We start from the raw sequence: 18,890 nt of genomic DNA, 5'->3' as shown, positions 1-18,890 counted from the left end.
TTTTTTCTACTATAATACTTTCGTTTGTATATGATAATTATTATATAATTACAGAGTAACTAGTCTCAAAAGATTCATCTCGCAAATTACAGACAAACTGTGCAATTAGTTTTTATTTTTGTCTACATTTAATGCTCCATACATGTGTGCAAAGATTGTATGTGATGGAAAATTTTAAAAAAATTTGGAAACTAAACAAGGCCAGAGACTCAGTCTGTAACCAGTTTGGTAAAAAAAATTTGGTTTCATTCAAGTCGAAGAAGGTAGGTTTCGGACTTGAATGGACATAGTAATAATAGTGCCTTGTTTAGTTCACCCAAAAAACAAAAAAAAAAAATTAAGATTCTCCGTCATATCAAATATTGAGGCATATACATAGAACATCAAATATATATAAAATCAAAAACTAATTGCACAGTTTGTCTGTAAATCGCGAGACGAATCTTTTAAGTCTAGTTATTCTATGATTGGATAATGTTTGTCAAATAAAAACGAAAGTACTACAGTGTTAAAATAAAAAACTTTTTGGATCTAACCAAGACCTAAATCAACTGGACGCGCATTGGTTTGCTCGGCCTTGAAGACTGCTCCCCACATGGGCAAGCTTTGGAGTTCAATAATCAATACTGGCATTATTTCTTCTTATCTTGGTTAATTAATCCACAAGCTGTGAAGCTGATTACTTCTGCTATAAGGCAGAATCAACCTAAGATTTTGCTGAAATTGTTGACCAACTCTTACCTAATGGCTAAGCCTATGTGCGATTGCATCTCACAAAATCACAAGCAACCTTGCGCCTGATGGTGGTTACGAATCCTTGAGCAACGTCGCGTCTGGGCCACATCTTCTAGAACAGAACATGGCTACTTGGCTACGACTGACAACATAGATGAAGTGTTCGTACTCCTCAGTTGCTCCCATTCTTCATTGCTCCATGACCATGTGAGTTCAAATTTGTCACTAGCTAGGCAAGCAACGTGCATGGCCACGTACTTGGTCCACCGCATCAATAGTGCGTGCGCGGCAAAGGTTGAAGGCATCCGATTCTTCGTCCCCGCTCGCATCCTATCCACGAATTCTGATGCCGGCCGGCCTTCTCGTTTCAAGCAACGAATCTTAACCATCTGTCAAAATGCCAAGCGGTGTCCGAGGATCAGCAACCTTGGTTCTCCTCTCTGCCTAACAATGCACACGAATTCCACGCCCCTCGCGCTCGCACCAAACGTGCGGCAACCGAACTGCAAATCTCCGGAGCCTCCCGGCGATCGACCCGGCCTAACCACGCTGACCGCCCGGGAGACAATATATATAGCGGCGTTGTTATCAGCTATATAGCCCACACGGTTGTCTCGTGGATACTGGATAGATAGCTATATCTATATCATCACCGTACCGTATCAGCTAGGCAGACGAGGAGCAGTGATCAGTAGTGTGTAACAATGGCGTTCATGCGGTACTACCGCGCGCTGCCGGAGGGGGAGACGACGGTGGAGGAGTTCAGGGCGTGGCTGAGCCAGTTCGACGCGGACGGCGACGGCCGGATCAGCCGGGACGAGCTGGAGCAGGCGCTGCGCAGCCTCAACCTGTGGTTCGTGTGGTGGAAGGCGCGGGAGGCGGTGCGCGCGGCCGACGCCAACCGCAACGGCGCGGTGGACGGCGACGAGATGGGCAGGCTCTACGCGTTCGCGCACAAGCACCTCCACCTCAAGATGAGCCAGCTGGACCTGGAGGAGTAGTGCTAGCCTACTCCATTTTAGTCACTAGTCCTTATTAGTCCATAGTGTTCTTCTCAAAAGGGATTAATTTAATTGCGACTAAAATTTACTCTTTAGTCCCTTCTCCCCATGGAAAAGAACAGGGCCGAAGTTTGGTATGCAGTCATTCTCGATGAGTTCGTCAGTTCATTCTGCAGATGCAGTATTTCCTGAATGAAACTTTCATGGTCGTTGATTTGGATGTTTAATAAGCTGGAGAAGTAGAGATGGTGCTATAAATTAGCTTGTACATATAGGTAGTACTCCGTATATATATACTCCACTATGTACAAACTGCGTTTTTTCTTTTATACAGGAACGCTTTTATGAATTTTTATACATTGAAAAGTTTCGACGTAATCGAACATCTCTAACTTAGGCACATGTGGATTACATGCAACTTTCATGTAAAGGGTAACCTCTACTTCAACTAAAAAAAATTCACCACAGAATCTTAACTGTTAACTGTCCGTCATGTTAGATCTAAACAAAATTACGACCTAGTAATAAGAGGTTAGAAACAAATCCTTTTTTCAAAAAATAAAAATCTTTAACCGATAATTGTAATATCTTGTTCTCGACTTTGGAAGTTTTGTCTTTGAATTTTTGGGTGCTCGTGACAGTTTTATAATATCTTTCCTGTGCAAGTTGGATGTAACAAGTCCTTACCTAGTATTTGCTAGTTAGTTACATAGAAAAATCTTGGATCGGTTATCCCTTGTCAATCCTTAGAGCATCTCAAAGTCAAAACAAAAAAAAAAAACCTCAGAGCATCTATACCGAATCAAGATTAAGTGATAATCTTTTTCTAAAAGAGTTCGATTGCAAAAATCAAGTTATAGCATATTTCATTTCCCTATTCTTTCTCAGAAATGAGAGAACCACCCCTAAATTCCTTGGAGAGAGAGAAAACCCGTTTTTTTTATTAATATGGATTCTAGGAATTGATTTATTGGAGGAAGTATTCGGTGCGGAAATTACTCTTAGGAGGGCCTAACCATTTTCGATTGCAACAGGTGGCCCAATTAACCAAGTCATCCGTTGTTACGCGCTATCCAGATATCGATGGGCTAAATCCGTCGGGACCCTAGCCACCTAGCTTGGCCCATTTACCTCTGTTTTTCTTTTTCTTTTTTCATTTCCCGCATATTCTCCTGTACGCTTTCCCTTCGTACCGCCAAAATTTTCGCAGTGCCTTCCCCAAAATTCATTCAACTCCAATCGAATCCGCTTCTCCACTCGCTAATCCCCAAAGCCGAAGCAGCAATCGAAGCATCCAGAGCCAGCTCCATTCATCCCCATTCCGCTTATTCACCATCCGCGGCAGCGATGCCCTCGAGGAGCCAGTACAACCGCCGCGGCAGCGATGGCGACGAGGACGAGATCGTTGCAGTCTCATCCGACCTGGAGGAGTCAGAGTCGGAGGCAAACCGCGGGGCCGAGGCGGACGACGACGACGAATACGTGGGGGAAAGCAGTGACGCGGGCGGCGGGGACGAAGCGGAGGAAGCAGGCAGCAGCGACTGCGGCGAGGGCGGGGACGGGGACGGGGACGACCACGATGGCCACGGCGGGCGGCCACTTCGGGGCCTGCGTCGCGGCGTGGCCGCTCCCGATAAGGAGAGGAAATCGCAGAACGTCGATGCTCTTGTCAGGTACGCTCTGGCGCCGTCACATCAGCCTCTAGACTAGTGGATCTCGTCTTCGACTTATGTGCTCGTGAGCTGTTGTTGTACTGATTGGTTATGCTAGGGAGAGTTTTGATGAATGGATATGACTTTTGAACATTGAAGGATAGCCTTATGTGTGTCTGTTGAACATTCAACATTCTGTATCCTTCATTTCAGAGTGTGATAGAATAAGTCCACACCTCTCTGGAACTGTCTGAATCATGTCATTTGCATTTGGGTGCTTTGGATCATGTTTACAGGTCATTATAATAGTTCCATGACACAGACCAAAGACAAACTCACAAACCCCCATCCACTGTCTTGTTTAGACTGAGATAGACTAGGATTTTGAAATCCTCATTCCCATGGAAGCCTAATAATGTTACATGGCTTGATCCTGTTGAGGATTGATTATTTCGTCAAGTATTTGGGCCTTGTTTAGTTCCCTAAAAATTTTGCAAAATTTTTAAGATTCTCCGTCACATCGAATCTTTAGACGTATGCATGGAGTATTAAATATAGATGAAAATAAAAACTAATTGCACAGTTTGGACGGAATTGACGAGACGAATCTTTTGAGCCTAGTTAGTCCATAATTGGACAATATTTGTCAAATACAAACGAAAGTGCTACTATTCCTATTTTGCAAAATTTTTTGGAAGTAAACAAGGCCTTGATGGCTTCAATTCCTGAAGGAATCTGTTCTAAAATATCCAGTGTCCGAAGCCTTGAATGCCAATTAATCGGTTTAAGCCCTGTCTAACTGAAGGCATTTTGTTTACTAATTACTATAAATGATGTGTTTTATGATAATAAGAATGTCAAACAAGTGTGACAAGTTATCTAACATTTCCAGAAATATTATGAATAAGGGCTCGATACAGATAGCATGTAACCCCAAGAGTTTCTGCAATGTTATGAGACAATTGTCAACATGAAAGAAATATGAGACAAAATGTTAACTTAAGTTACTGACTGCATGTTCGTATAATTGTACTATACCATAGGCCATTTATTACTTTCATTATTCATTATTATATTATTAGATTGTTTGACGGGTGGGGTGGCAATGATGCATGAGGTCTGACTGAGAAGTTTGTGGTTTAAGTCGGTAGTGCAATTTGCTCAGGAAATAAACAATTGACAGCTAATCTGACTTCGCATCAACATCATCTTCTTTGACTTCACTTGTATTTTCTCTGGTTTCTGTCAGGGGTAATCTGGTTGTAAGGAGGCAGCCACTCATTCCACGTATTCTTTCAGTTTCTGATGCAGCAGCAATAGCTCGTAAGCCATTCAAACCTCCATGCCAAAATGGATATAGTGACAATAATGAGCAGCTTGCTCGGCGCCTTTCAGCTCGTAAAAGATTTGTCCCGTGGGGTTCAACACAGACATTTGCAGTTATGCATCATCTTCCGCAGTCGCCTGTTGTTGCTAGTGATAGTTCATCAGAAAAGGAGGAACCTCTTCCACCTGGTATTGAGCCATTGATTTTGTGGCAACGCGATGAATGTGAGAAGGAAAATTGCAATTCTGCTTCTATAGAAGTTGACCACTTGCTTGTGCGTTACCTCCGACCCCACCAAAGGTATTATGCTCTTATGTTGTTGTTTTCACTTTGAGTATTCTTACACACTTGGTTTGTTCTCTGTTGTAAAAGTAGTTATATGATACACCCTCCTTTTTGTCATTTAGGAAAAGCTAATTAATTCATTTTTAAACTACTAAGTAGCTTATCCTTTGTGTCATATTTTTATAAACGAAGGGAATAGTTATAATTAGCATGCATCTTTTTACATGTTTATGTTCTATAATGCAGGGAAGGAGTTCAGTTTATGTTTGATTGTGTCTCTGGGTCATTGAGTGCTGATGGTATTTCTGGTTGCATTTTAGCTGATGATATGGGGTAATAAGCTGACCAAATCCTTCCCTCTGTTTTCCTGTTATTATACTTTCATGTAATGCGTAATACTACTTGTTTTCTTTGACCTTCATTTGATTACTGATTCGCTGTGTTATAAAGCTACTTCTAACTTGTAAACCCTTTTTGTACATGTCCAGATTGGGGAAGACTTTACAGTCAATAACTTTACTATATACCCTTCTTTGTCAAGGCTTCGATGATAAGCCAATGGTTAAAAGGGCTGTCATTGTAACCCCCACAAGCTTAGTTAGCAACTGGGAATCTGAGATAATTAAGTGGTTGAAAGGCAGAGTGCAGCTGCTGGCCCTCTGTGAAAGCACACGTGCTGATGTTCTTTCTGGAATAGAAAGTTTCTTAAAACCCTTGAGCCGTCTTCAGGTTTTCTTTTGCTTACTCATTATTTTTTAATATACTCTATACTAATGAAAACGTAGCTGCAAGTTAATGGCAATTTCTGCTCAAAATATATGTCATGTTTGAATCATCTTCAGGTACTTATCATATCTTATGAAACTTTCCGCATGCATTCTTCAAAATTTGAAAGACCGGGAAGCTGTGACCTTCTCATATGTGATGAGGCTCACAGGCTGAAAAATGATCAGACACTGACAAATAAGGTCCGTCAGTTTACTGATGCCATTTACACATGCTATTCATCTACACTTGGGGTTTCTCTGAATTTGTTCTGCTGAAAGCAATAAAATGCATAATGTGTAGGCTTTGGCTGCCCTTCCTTGTACACGGCGCATCCTCTTGTCCGGTACCCCTATGCAGGTACTTTTTGGTATCCCCACCCCTACCTACCATGAAAAAGCAATTACATGCCTATCCTGGAACAATTGACTTGAAACTTGCCGTACTCAATGTTTTCTGGTTCTGCAGAATGATTTGGAAGAATTCTTCTCAATGGTGAATTTCACAAATCCAGGGGTTCTGGGGGACGCTTCATATTTTCGTCGTTATTATGAAGTAAGTATGGAGCTTGACATGAATCAGGCTGTACTGCCAAATTACAAGTTACAACTGTTCATTCAAAGACAATCAGTACTTTTCATGTATGCTTAGAGGTATTTTAGGGGAACTTGGAAAACATGATCAGAATTGTTGTTCAGTACTTTTATTTATGGGCCTATAGTCACTTCTCTCTTTTTACCCTGGTACGGTGGTACCATCTATCCTTAAATGAAGGCACCAATCATCTGTGGGAGAGAACCCACTGCAAGTACAGAAGAAAAAAAATTGGGATCTGAGAGATCTGCAGAGCTTAGTGCAAAAGTAAATCAGGCAAGTCTTTCCTGCTGAAGAAGTTTGCCAGTACTATTGGCATGCTATGCTATTTACTCCATTAAAGGTATTTGTTATATTTTTATCCTTTTTTGTGCTAGCTGGAGACTAATTTGATCGTGATGGTTTCTCTATGATATTCAGTTTATCTTGAGACGAACAAATGCCCTGTTATCCAATCACTTGCCTCCAAAGGTATGCTTATCTGTATGCTCACCATGCTTTTGATTGAAAACAAAATTGTATCATGCCCTGTTTATTTTGTTAAAAAGGATTTTCCTTATAATTTCTGAAGAATATTTTGCCTACCCCGCCTTGCTTAAAAACATTGCTATTGCACAGATTGTTGAAGTCGTGTGCTGCAAGTTGACTCCTCTGCAGACAACACTGTACAACCACTTCATACATTCCAAAAATGTGAGGACATTGCTTTGGATTCAAACAATTTTTATTAGACAAAAGTTACACAGTTAGATTTTTTTTCCTGCAACAACCTATTATTGATCCTTTCAGGTTAAACGTTTGATATCTGAAGAAGCAAAGCAATCCAAAATTCTAGCATATATTACTGCTCTTAAGAAATTATGCAATCATCCAAAGGTAAATAATTTAATATTTCCACTCGAGATACATTTATCCTTCAGCTGAAGTGTCTTAAAGAGTATGCTTCCCCAGAATAGTTTGTAGTTTCTACTATGTACCTTTTCAAACAGTAGGATTAGGCAAGGACAATGTAAACTTCTTCTGATTATTAACTATTCTGTTCTGAAATTCCCAGAATTCTAGCCTCTTGATGCTGTATAGTTTTTTTCCCCATGAAAGTGTGCACTGTACAAGTGATAGGAATAAAACTCCACGAAACGAGTTACAATGAATTTCTGGGCAAAGTGCTTATATTACTATTTCTAGTGATCATGAATTTATAGTTTGATTTTTTTTGGTTATAAGCGAAATCCATTATGTATTTGTCATTTGGCTATCTTCATATTGCAGCTGATCTATGACACCATAAAAAGTAACAATTCAGGTGGCTCTGGTTTTGATGACTGTCTGCGCTTTTTTCCGCCCGAACTTTTTTCAGGAAGGTACTTAACACCTCTCTCTCTACCTTTCATTTTGCTGAACCAACTCACAACTACTGTTTATTAATGCAAAGATCTGGATCATGGACTGGCGGAGGAGGAATGTGGGTAGAGCTATCTGGAAAAATGCATGTATTGGCGAGATTACTTGGACACCTCCGTCAGAAAACCGATGATCGTATTGTTCTTGTATCAAACTATACTCAGGTCAGGTATTTATAATAGAATATTTTGATATGATGTCGGTATAGTTGATGTGCAAATTTTTTCTTATCTTAAAGGCCTTGGAGAAAAACAAATTTGTACACTGAATGTTACTATACAACTGACTGAGTAACTGGTGTTTGTATTTTTTCCTTTCAGAAATAGAGAAATACTGAATGTAAATCAACATAGTTTTACCTAGAATATTTCTTATGCTCCACTCTTCTATAGCTCTTACTAGCTACTCAAACCAAAAGGGCAACTGAGATTCTTCAAGTGAAACTGTGAAAGCATCAATTACTTGTGAGAGAAAATGGGAATGTCGTAAGGCATTGTTAATACTAAAAATCTTCACTGTCTTTATGTTTGCTAGTATTTTGTTTATGATTAGATGATGTACTTAGGGCCTGTTTGCTTTGACAACTTCCTGGTCCAGGCAGCGTTCCCAGGTGTTTCATTTTGGACACCTGGGGTTGGATGTGCAGGCCGCAGCTGCCTGGGCAGGGTCATCCAAACAGGCCCTGCATGGACAAAATTAGAAAAGCTTCAAATGTACGAGCAATCCCAAAGTCCATAACCTGCTGGTCCATCCGATAATTCTGTTAATTGGTATAACGGGATACAGGTTGGGCATGCCTGCTTATTAGCATGAGCTAAGGCCAGAACACTGTATTGTGCCTTGAAGGATAAATGGCACAATATATTTGCCTCAGTCTCTATTTTAGGGCATATGTTTGGTTTCTTTCTATAACCGCCAAAAGTGAGAAATCCAATGTGATTGTTTGTACACACGTCCTCATTTATGCTTAGCTTTTCCTATCTAGGCTGTGCATGCTTGTCATCAAATTAAAACATGCATATTTTAAAATTGCAAATCTGATAATTCTGATCTCGTCTCTGTTCACAAAGAAAACTAAATGTGATTAATTGCTTTTGGAGACCCTCAAAGTTTGGAATGACTAATTGTTGCCAATTTGTTCTTTTTTAAATTCAGACATTAGATCTGTTTGTTCAATTATGCCGGGAAAGAAGATACCCATATGTTAGACTTGATGGAGCAACATCCATCAATAAAAGGCAGAAGCTGGTGAACCAATTCAATGATCTATCTAGGGTACATAAAATCTGCCCTGTATCCTGAATAACTGTTACAACATACTGTTATATCTGAAATTATTGTATTTGACAGGATGAGTTTGTCTTTCTACTTAGTAGCAAGGCAGGTGGCTGTGGGCTTAATCTGGTAGGTGGAAATCGTTTGGTTCTCTTTGACCCTGATTGGAACCCTGCCAATGATAAGCAGGTTAATTTCTCTGCATCTCATGTTCATCACCTTCTCAACGTTCTTGTAACTATGCTCCTTGTCTAACCTGCTCTTTTGTGATCTATTACCATCTTGAAAGGCTGCTGCTAGAGTATGGAGAGATGGACAGAAAAAGAGAGTCTACATTTATAGGTTCTTAAGCACAGGAACCATCGAGGAGAAGGTTGCCAACCCTGAAACTTGTATTTTTGGTTATATATTTTCTTATCCCTTTTTGTTTTTAGTGAATGGATGATAATTTCTAGCTTTCTTGGACTGTAACTTTATGTGCTACATCCTTCTAAAGGTATATCAGCGTCAAATGTCGAAAGAAGGCCTCCAAAAAGTTATTCAGCAGGAGCAAGCGGACAATAAAATGCAGGTTCAATTATTGGAGTGTCCTTTTACTTTCTGTTCAAAATGTTTGCCAAATATATTGATTTGTCATCATATTTTTACAGGGGAGTTCTCTTTCAACAGAAGATCTGCGTGATCTTTTTACTTTTCATGAACATGTCAGGTTAAATTTGTTCCTCTGAACATGTGGCTCATTCTTTCTTCATCTTGTTACTAGTAGGGAAAGACAGACAACAACAAATGAGTTAAAAAAGAAACAACTGGAACCAGCTGATGGTTAGTACAATTGGACCTCACAGGTTGGGTAGATGTGGAGCTTAGTTTACAAAACATTAGCTATCTAATTTGGTCAATCATTTTCAGCAAATGATGCTGAACTTGTTGATCCGCTTAGCAAACAATGTCTGTCAGCTGCGGTTTAATGAAGTTGGTGTAATTACTGTAAGCGAGTTTGGTTTATGGAATTAGTAGATGATTATGAGAGCACATGATACATGCATATCATATATAGAGAGGATGACCACGGATTAGGGTTTATAGAAGTGGAACCGATCCTGGTCATCCAAGCCTATCTCAACACAATCAAGGGCACCCGGGCTATGGGCCTCTACCCTTTGTGCCTCGGCCTAAGCCCATCCACAATACAAAGTATGCCTAACAGTTACCATTGCTTTCATGTTCACATTCAGTTGTGAGGAGCCGAGATTCAAGAAGACTCTACATGATTGTATTGTGTAAATCAGAAATTATAGCTAATTGATAAATTATTTGGAGAAATTAGATCATTATCATTTGTTTTCGGCAAACCATGGATAGTATTTAGTATTTCAGCTTCAAGAATAACAACAATTGCTAACTTGCTATTAGACTAACTAGACTCCTATGCATTTCTCGAGCTTGGCCAGAATACTGTGTCATTAGAATTTTTCCATATTTTTCGTGAACATGCAAGTATCTTAATACAAGAAGAAAGTGTTTAACAAAGACAGAAAAAACTGATACATATGTGCCACACAAAGAAGAGACGAATTTGTCAAATTGTCATCTAAATGAAGTATCTTGTACCTTGATTAATAGTTTAATACCATGTATCATGTTGTTGCTTACCTTCATTTGCACAGGTCTGAAATACATGAAAATTTGAAGTGTAGCCGCTGCGACAAGGATGGAAATTCAGTTTTGGATGGTACTGGTTTTGCAGCCACTGATCATAAGGCTTCGATGCCAAGAGTGCAAGATTATGCTGATATTGGTAGGTTTGGAGAGATATCTGGATGTTTGCAGAAAATGAATAGCGCACATCACCAGGTAATTTTGATGGCACCCAATTTATATGTTGCCTAACTCTGCAGTAGCCAGTAGTTTTTGTTTAACTTGACCCATCGGGGAAGACTGGACAACAAGCCATTTCTGCAGCTTTAAACCTCAAGAGAATTCATTTAACTTTCTATGCCCACCCTTGTCAGATTGGAAGACCTACTGAAGAAGACCTAGGAAGTTGGGGACATCACTGTGATCCATCAACTGTACCTGATACTATACTGCAGTGTTCTGCTGGCGAAGAGGTGACAACCTAAGACCCTCCGTGCATCGGTTTGGTTCATAAATCTTACTCCATTCCAAACTACAATTCGTTTTGGCATTTCTATGTAGTATGTACATATAATTTGCTATGTATCTAGACATGACCCATGTCCAGGTGCATAGTCACACTCACACTTAGAGCATCTCCAAGAGCTTGGCTAAACTTAGTAGTCAAATTCTAATGTTTAGCCATTTTGTAAAATAGATAACTTCTTAAAAAAGAATAGGTTCACAACAGCCTTGCTATCAGATAGCTAGTGTCAGTGGTTGGCTATATATGGCCAGCGAAAATCAAGGAATAACAAACTTTCTATTTTACAAAACCAAATAGCACATCTGTTGGAGCATATTTTTCTACTATAGAAGTTCTAAAAGGCCTCCAATAGCAAAGCTGTTGGAGTTGCTCTTAGAAAAGCCAAAACGACTTATAATTTGGAATGGAGGGAGTACTTATTTTAGGATCGTACGTCTCAGACCTAGTATCCTTTTCTCTGGATCCTTATTTGTTTGTACATTGCTTAATTAGATTTAGATGGTAAAATTAGTTGAAATAAATAGAATGGTTGAGAAGCTGGCCTTTAAACAGCTAGCATCTTTAGTCTGTATTTGAGAACAAACTTTTGCATTACAAACATCTATCGCATCTGTGCCGCAGAGTTTAGTTTAAACTTAGTTTTTAGGAGACGACTACAACTGGTAACAAAGCACATGTGCATCTTGCAGGTTTCTTTTGTTTTCACCAATCAGGTTGATGGAAAACTTGTTCCAGTTGAATCTATGGTGCGATCAGCAGCTCATCAACAAAATGGAATAGCAGCCACCGGAGAAAAAGGAGTGCAGAAAACCAATTCTCCTAGCAAACCTGGAAGGCAATCCTTAAATGGCAAGAATTTGAAGTTGATGGGATTTAATTTAAAGAATTCGTCTTTGAAATGTTCAACCAAATCCAGAACATCACCAAATTGCTTGCAAGGATTGAAGAAAACCAGCCCCTCTTTGGATCAACCTCAAAGTAAAAAGCTTCATGTTGCTTCTGATATATCTGATGATGATTTTGTTTGAGTGTCAATTCAAAACTACGTATATAGTGTCATCTGTTGATGTGCTATCTGTTGTATATATAGTGTCATAGCTTTCTACGGTGCCTATCGCATCTTTTATTCAGGTTTCTACATGTTCCTTTTATAAAAAAGAATTTAGGTCCTAGTAAGGTATGTACATGAAAAGCAAAAACGATTTACAATTTGGAATGGACTACAATGGATAAACAATCATTTTAGTTTGGACTTGGGGCACTCAAGATATTTGCTATATTGAAGAAGTATAAGTATAGTAGCATAGTTTTATAAAACATAGACCACTTAAAATTAAATTATCAATGTTAATTATGAAATAATCTTTTAGTCAAAATGTATACACCTATTTAAAATAACATCTTACAAAATTTGTTGTCATGGAGTACTAATATAACTTAAAGAGAATAGTTAGTTTCATGGCTTGTGGAAACATTTTTCCACACTTGATAACTATTATATTAAAATAAAAATTCATCCTAATGAATTTTAATTCATGCACCATGAATTATAATTCGTCCTAACTATTATATTAAAATAATTCATGTACCCTAAATTATAATTTTATAATTTTATAGCTAGAATTATGTAATTTAGAAATATGTACAATGAATTTTATGGATGCTGAATTATTTGCAAAATAGTTTATATTAATATTTATATGTATATTTTGAGGGGTGTTTTAATTTTTTTTCGACTGTAACCGTGTAGGTGGATAATTTAGATATTAATTACATGTGTTACTTTTAATTTTATTTTGTAATGACATAGGTGTGTATTTAGATGTAAATTTAACGGTTATTTTATAGTCTTTCATAGTAGAAGTGGATAATTTTTTGGTGCAAATTTATAGAGTTATTTCAAATTATTATTTTTTTGTCATGACATAGATGGGTAATTTGGATACAAATAGAGGGCTATTTTAAATTATAGAGGTGATTAATTTAGTTATAAATTTAGTGGGATATTTAAAATTATCTTTCATAGACCATATTTTGGACTTTCGGTGTGATGTTTATTCTCCGTACACAAATGAGTGAATATTTTTAAGCCCACAAAGGAGTGAATTGACACCCCGTTATTTTCCTCAATCATCTACGACGCTCCATAACAAAGATATTTTACTTTTCATGCTGCATGCATTATAAGTGTATGTTTGATAAGTTTATTTTCATGATTATGTTACGTACAGTAGAGTAGTACAGTACTACATACTTCTGCACATGGCCTTGCTGATTGTACCTCTTCAGCTCTCCTGTCCAAAAGTTAGTCGGCGATCGGCGTGTAGCGTGTTCGCAAATAAAGGTTCAGAAAAAAGAGTGAGATCTGCACTATGGACAGGAGACCAACTGGTAGATTTAAGCATGCCGTTCCGACAAACAACTAAACCAGCCACTTGGATGATCTGCTTTCATCTCCAGCTGTCCTTTATTCAAGTCTTTCCATGTGGGTGACAACCACACTTTTCAGTTAGCCTAAAAGCTTGAAATCTGCACTGTTCTACGCATCCCCTTGACCCTTTGGCATAGTCACGTCAAGTAGTCCTGGCGATTACGAATCTGTTAATTCTTAGCGTGAGATTCAGGGATGAGTGTTAATTAATTTCCATGAAAATTGTAATATTTCTGCATGCCCAGGGAGTAGGTTTGGACTAACTACTTTTTTTTTTTAAAAAAAAAGTATGGCTAAGTTTATAGAAAATAGTATTGGCATCTATGTCTCCAACATGTTTACTATGAAAATATGTTCCATAATTAATCTAACAAAATATTTATTAAAACCATAAATATTAGTTTTTTTTTTATCAAACTTAGTGATTGATATGATCGAACTCTTTCTGGATGGAGGGTGTCGTTGAGATCTGTTCTGTCCCTGGGATGGTATTGATTGCTGGTGTTTGTTTCTTTTCTCCCTGAGATCTGTATAGGATTCAAGGAGTCGGGATCACAACGAGGGTACTCTTCATTCCCAACCCTCGCATGTGCAGTCACAAAAGTTAAATACATTACTGGAAGAAAAGAATTGTGATGTTCATGTGCTCACATGGGAATGGCTTTGCCTAAACTCTGTCGGTTTGAACATTTAATTAGGTACACCGGGTCTTCATGCACGTTAACTTGTGAATCCCTTGATAGATTAAACCATGGTTTAGGTTTCATTTGCTTGAGATGATCATGGGCTTCTAGCTGAAGAGTTTTCAATTTGTTGCAAATATGACCTAGTAAGGACACTGGGTGCAGAATGTTAGTAGGAACTCACAGAATCGCAATTTGTATGTTGGCAGTTCTCCCATTGCATTGGTGCCTGATAGTTTAGAGTTTAGAAAATTAGATATACTACTTTTATGAAGCTTTGCGACATCGTTTTATTATCCTGGACATTATTGTGCCACACAATGATAATGTCCTGACTCCTACTGTATTTGTTTTGGTGATGGGGAAATGGGGACTAGTGCCAGATTTGAGAAGTTTCTCATAGCCCATTGGTTATTCTATTTGCCATGTTTTTCTTGCTTGTGTCCATGCTCTAAATACAAATAATTGACACCTAAAGGAAGATAAGAGAGTGGAACATTAAAGATGGATGTCTCAATCTTATGATCTATATTTTCGATCAACTACATTTAAATAATATTCGATTTAAAAAATTAGACAAAAAAACTGGTTGAATTTACAGTCATTGTCAGTCATATGTAACTGACTTAAATTTTTGCAAGAATTTCGTGGTTGTTCAAAAACTGGTAGTTTGACGCATTGTTGGTGCTGTGTCACGCTGCATAACTGAACCTTAAGCGCTGAGCTAAAATTATAAAGAACAGAAATGTCGATCACTTAGTTTTGCTGGTGATCAATTTGCCATTGGGATAAACACAAGGCTCTTGCTGTTAGCCTGTTGCCAATTGCCACGTTCTCTTTCTTTTTCCTTTTGTTTCTTTTAAGGTGCAAGGCAGGAATTATATCGGACAAGTTTTTACCACGTGTTCCAATGTGAGGTAGAGTAGAATCCTGAAAGCCCATTGGTGTTTAAACTGGGTCCTCGCTCGGTCCTTTCCAACAGGGCCGCTGTTGTGATTTTATTACGAATTGTACCAGCATTACAAGGGAACAAGAACTCTTTGACTGGTCCGTTGTCACTTGTGGCACACAAGACCAGTGACCTGTGCTATCATTGCCTGAGGTGGAACCAACCAAAATGGGGAGGATTCCTGGGGATCATCACATGGTCCTATTCCGAGAGGTCGATGTCGCCAGCTCACCCAGGCTTATAACAAACCGGTCGGTCAAGGTATCAGTCAAATGATTTTGTCACCAACCTCTCTCTCCTCCTGTTTGCTCTCAGCTCATTGCCTGCTTGTGTTCACTCTAATTTAGCTGAAACCTGCCATGTTAAAACTAACTCCATCTAATAGGTCGTGATCTCTAGCAGATTTCTGAATCTCATATATATAATAAAGTTTACTCCCTTTTTGACATTTATAATAGGGCTGTCAAACTTTCCCGATTCTTTGCTTGGTCCTTGTACTCTGCTTGCTTGCTTGCTTTGATAGCAGGTTACCCCTGACCTGAGTCGCTTTCTCCTCCCTGAACAGCATATTTGTTCGCTTCTAATGGCGGTCGCTTTCTGGGCTCATCTCATGTGGTGTGCTCTTCGTCCCAGTCTCAGGTTCCCAGCAGTAGGAGAGCACATCAGCTGGTCCCTAATCCACATTCCACGCCCACGCCAAGAATTAGAAAGCTACCACCGGCCTACACCTCTGGCTGCTGCACTGCACTGCACCGTCGGCGGTTGGACCTGTAAGTACGGACGGCTCTCTCTTGTTCCTTGGTATTCGGTTCATGAACGAAGCCGCTTGTCCGGCATGATCTCGTACAGTCACCCGGCATGATTCTGTGTCGCATGGTGGTGGTGGTGGTGGTGGTGGATCACCATGTGTTAATGACGAAAGGGACTGTGCTGGCTAACGCCTTGGAACCATGCTAATTAATCTCCCTTCCCTACAATTATGGATTGAAGCTTGTACTCCACCTCTGGGAATGCTGGATGCAGGGAAGGCTACCTTCTTGGTTTATATATAGACCCGCTAAATTATTAGTGGATCATATGGTCCACAATTATGACATGTTCTATAAGGATTAATAATCTTATTCTTATAGTACTAGTAGTAGTAGTGGCAAACGAAATCTAGACACGACGATGATAACGATTTCGACATCGGCCCTAAACATTATGAACCGTACCGCTACTGAATAATCATGTTGCCCTAAAATTCGGCGAGCTGGGCCTTCTTCCATTGTAGAGACAGTGTGGTACACAAGCGACGAGGGTCCTCCAAAAATTACAGTAAGATGGCTGGTCATGAGTCTCTGATCACTTGACCGCTGCTGTCTCCATTCCCTTCATTGCACTCAAATGTGTTAACTCGGATTTGAAAATGTTCGTTGCTAGACCCTTTTATTGTTTCGTTATAGTACCCAATTTGGGCTTCTTCTTGTTAAATATAATATAATCGACAGCTCCCATATCTTTTTTGTTTTAAAAAATAGATATAATATTAAAGAAATGTTGCGACACTTAAAAATGCTCAGATTATAAACGTGAAATGTAATTAGAGGGTGTTTGGTTCACTCGTCACCTCCTAAATTAGCCCCGTTTGGTCACTTTTACCTAAACACTATGACTAAATGTGACTTTTAGTGCATTAGCCATCTAGTCACTCAAGTGTTATTAAAAGGGACTAAAGCCCACCTTTTAATCAGGTTGCCTTACCTTTTAGTCACTTTGGATCCAAACACGAGTGTCTAAACTTCATGAGCTGGTTTAGGTGACTAAACTTTAGGATGTGTGAACTAAACACGCCCTTAGTAGGCACTACGTTGTTGTTTTTTTACCATTACTCTTTACTATAGTTTTCGTTAAGTAATACTCCCCCTCCTATTGTTGTAGATGCTTATGCTTTGAGTAAGGTTTGGTCAAAATTTTGAAACTCTCTGTCAATAGCTGTTAAATTTAAAAATAAAAAAATCGAGGGAAAAAATAAAAAAAACTTTATATGTAAATTTGTCTTAAGTATGATTCTATTGCTCAACAATTATTGCATGTTCAATAATGATTAATAATCATATAGCACTAGTAGCAAACAAAATCTAGACACGACGATAATATTGATTTCGACGTTGGCCCTCAACAATTATGAATCGTGCTGGATACTGATTATTCACGTTGACATAAAAGTTTGGCGAGTTGGGCCTTGTAGACGGTGACATACGAGAGAGGTGGGGGTCCTCCAGGTTTCCGTAATTCCGTATGATTATTTGCTGGTCACACCTTATAAGAGCAATGTTAATAATATAACAAGCTGCTGGTTGTAAGGTTTTTTTACAGCTTTTTTACAATCCACTTATATAATAGTTAGCTTATCACTATTAATACATGATCCACTTGTCTCTCTTTCACAAACTTTGTTAATTAGTTCTGGTGTCTGTAAGTTTACAACCCGTTTCTACTCTCTCCTCTTTTCTCTTCTCCACTTTAGTATTTAGTCGGCTTACAGCCTACTATATATAATACTTGCTCTAATCGAATGGAGTAAGCTTTTACTACTTGTCATTGTTTGTTTATATATAATATAATGGCCTTGGCCACTCCCTAATCACCCAATGGTCCAATGCGAGGCTTTGTGAGACGTTGAGTAGCAAACGAATACAATGATGCCGCTTTGCTTCTCGGAGCCAAAAGAATACAATGGCGTTAGATGGAAGGTAAATGCACGGTCCTCCATTGGCCATTGCTGCAGTAGCACAGCAGATTCAGGACAAACACAGGTTCGAGAAAAATGGAGGAAGAGGAACTACTACAGCTCACGGTGCCCAGATCCACGTGCGCAACTACTGCGAGGCCTACCCAAAATTCAATCTACCCAACCACCAAGTTGCTGGTTTGTATTTGTAAATAAAAAACTGCATGTACCTTCGCCAAAGAACATGCATGGAGGCCTGAACAAATATAGTTTGACCAGAGTCAAACCAGCATTTGCCACCTACACAAGCAACTCCCTCTTCTTTGTATTTAGAGGCCTTGTTTAGTTGCACCTGAAATTCAAAATTTTTTAAAATTCTTCATCACATCAAATCTTACGACACATGCATAGAACATTATATATAGATAAAAAAATAATTAATTATACAGTTTGTATGTTATTTGTAAGATGATTCTTCTGAGCTTAGTTAGTACATGATTAGACTCCGAGAAGCAAAGCGCTACGGTAGTCAAACTGAGCAAGGCCTTATATATACGGGAGTACAAGGTTTTCTTTTTCCCCTAATGACGCCGACGCTCTCGATTCGTTCCCCCACTACGATACCGGACGTATGGAGACGTGTGATCCATCCCCTCGAGATCGCATATATATGTTCAAACAAATCAAGCACTCAACCTTCTTCTTATCCCAATTCCCAAGGGCCATGTATAGCAAAGAAAAGCTAGAGCAGGTTCCTAATCATTCCATTTCCTTCAACCACATTCACATGCCCGGGGAAGCAAGCTTGCAGCCCTATAAAAGAAACAAGAATCTCGCAAAAACTCAATCACACTCTGTCCTCGTCGTGAAGTGATGCGTGCATTCAATATGCAGTGACCAACTGATCACTCACGT

The 18,890-nt window shown here is 39.1% G+C and overlaps 2 protein-coding genes across 2 annotated transcripts; both read left to right on the top strand.

The window, feature by feature from the left end:
• LOC8078915 (probable calcium-binding protein CML17) lies at window positions 1,321–2,067 on the top strand. The gene has a single exon (XM_002454552.2). It carries the CDS (start codon window positions 1,440–1,442, stop codon window positions 1,734–1,736), a length of 297 nt encoding a protein of 98 aa, XP_002454597.2. The 5' UTR covers window positions 1,321–1,439; the 3' UTR covers window positions 1,737–2,067.
• LOC8078914 (DNA repair and recombination protein RAD54) lies at window positions 2,900–12,447 on the top strand. The gene is made up of 21 exons (XM_021458526.1): window positions 2,900–3,409; window positions 4,638–5,015; window positions 5,247–5,333; window positions 5,489–5,729; window positions 5,843–5,968; window positions 6,069–6,125; window positions 6,234–6,320; window positions 6,540–6,635; window positions 6,780–6,830; window positions 6,978–7,052; window positions 7,149–7,235; window positions 7,629–7,720; window positions 7,792–7,924; window positions 8,916–9,035; window positions 9,111–9,224; window positions 9,325–9,408; window positions 9,532–9,606; window positions 9,686–9,744; window positions 10,703–10,889; window positions 11,048–11,146; window positions 11,889–12,447. Exons 1-21 carry the CDS (start codon window positions 3,084–3,086, stop codon window positions 12,225–12,227), a joined length of 2,913 nt encoding a protein of 970 aa, XP_021314201.1. The 5' UTR covers window positions 2,900–3,083; the 3' UTR covers window positions 12,228–12,447.

Source organism: Sorghum bicolor, chromosome 4 (assembly GCF_000003195.3).
Source record: "Sorghum bicolor cultivar BTx623 chromosome 4, Sorghum_bicolor_NCBIv3, whole genome shotgun sequence".
Lineage (NCBI taxonomy): Eukaryota > Viridiplantae > Streptophyta > Magnoliopsida > Poales > Poaceae > Sorghum > Sorghum bicolor.
Note: the sequence above shows the minus strand (reverse complement) of the source record. Positions and strands in the feature narration are given on the sequence as shown.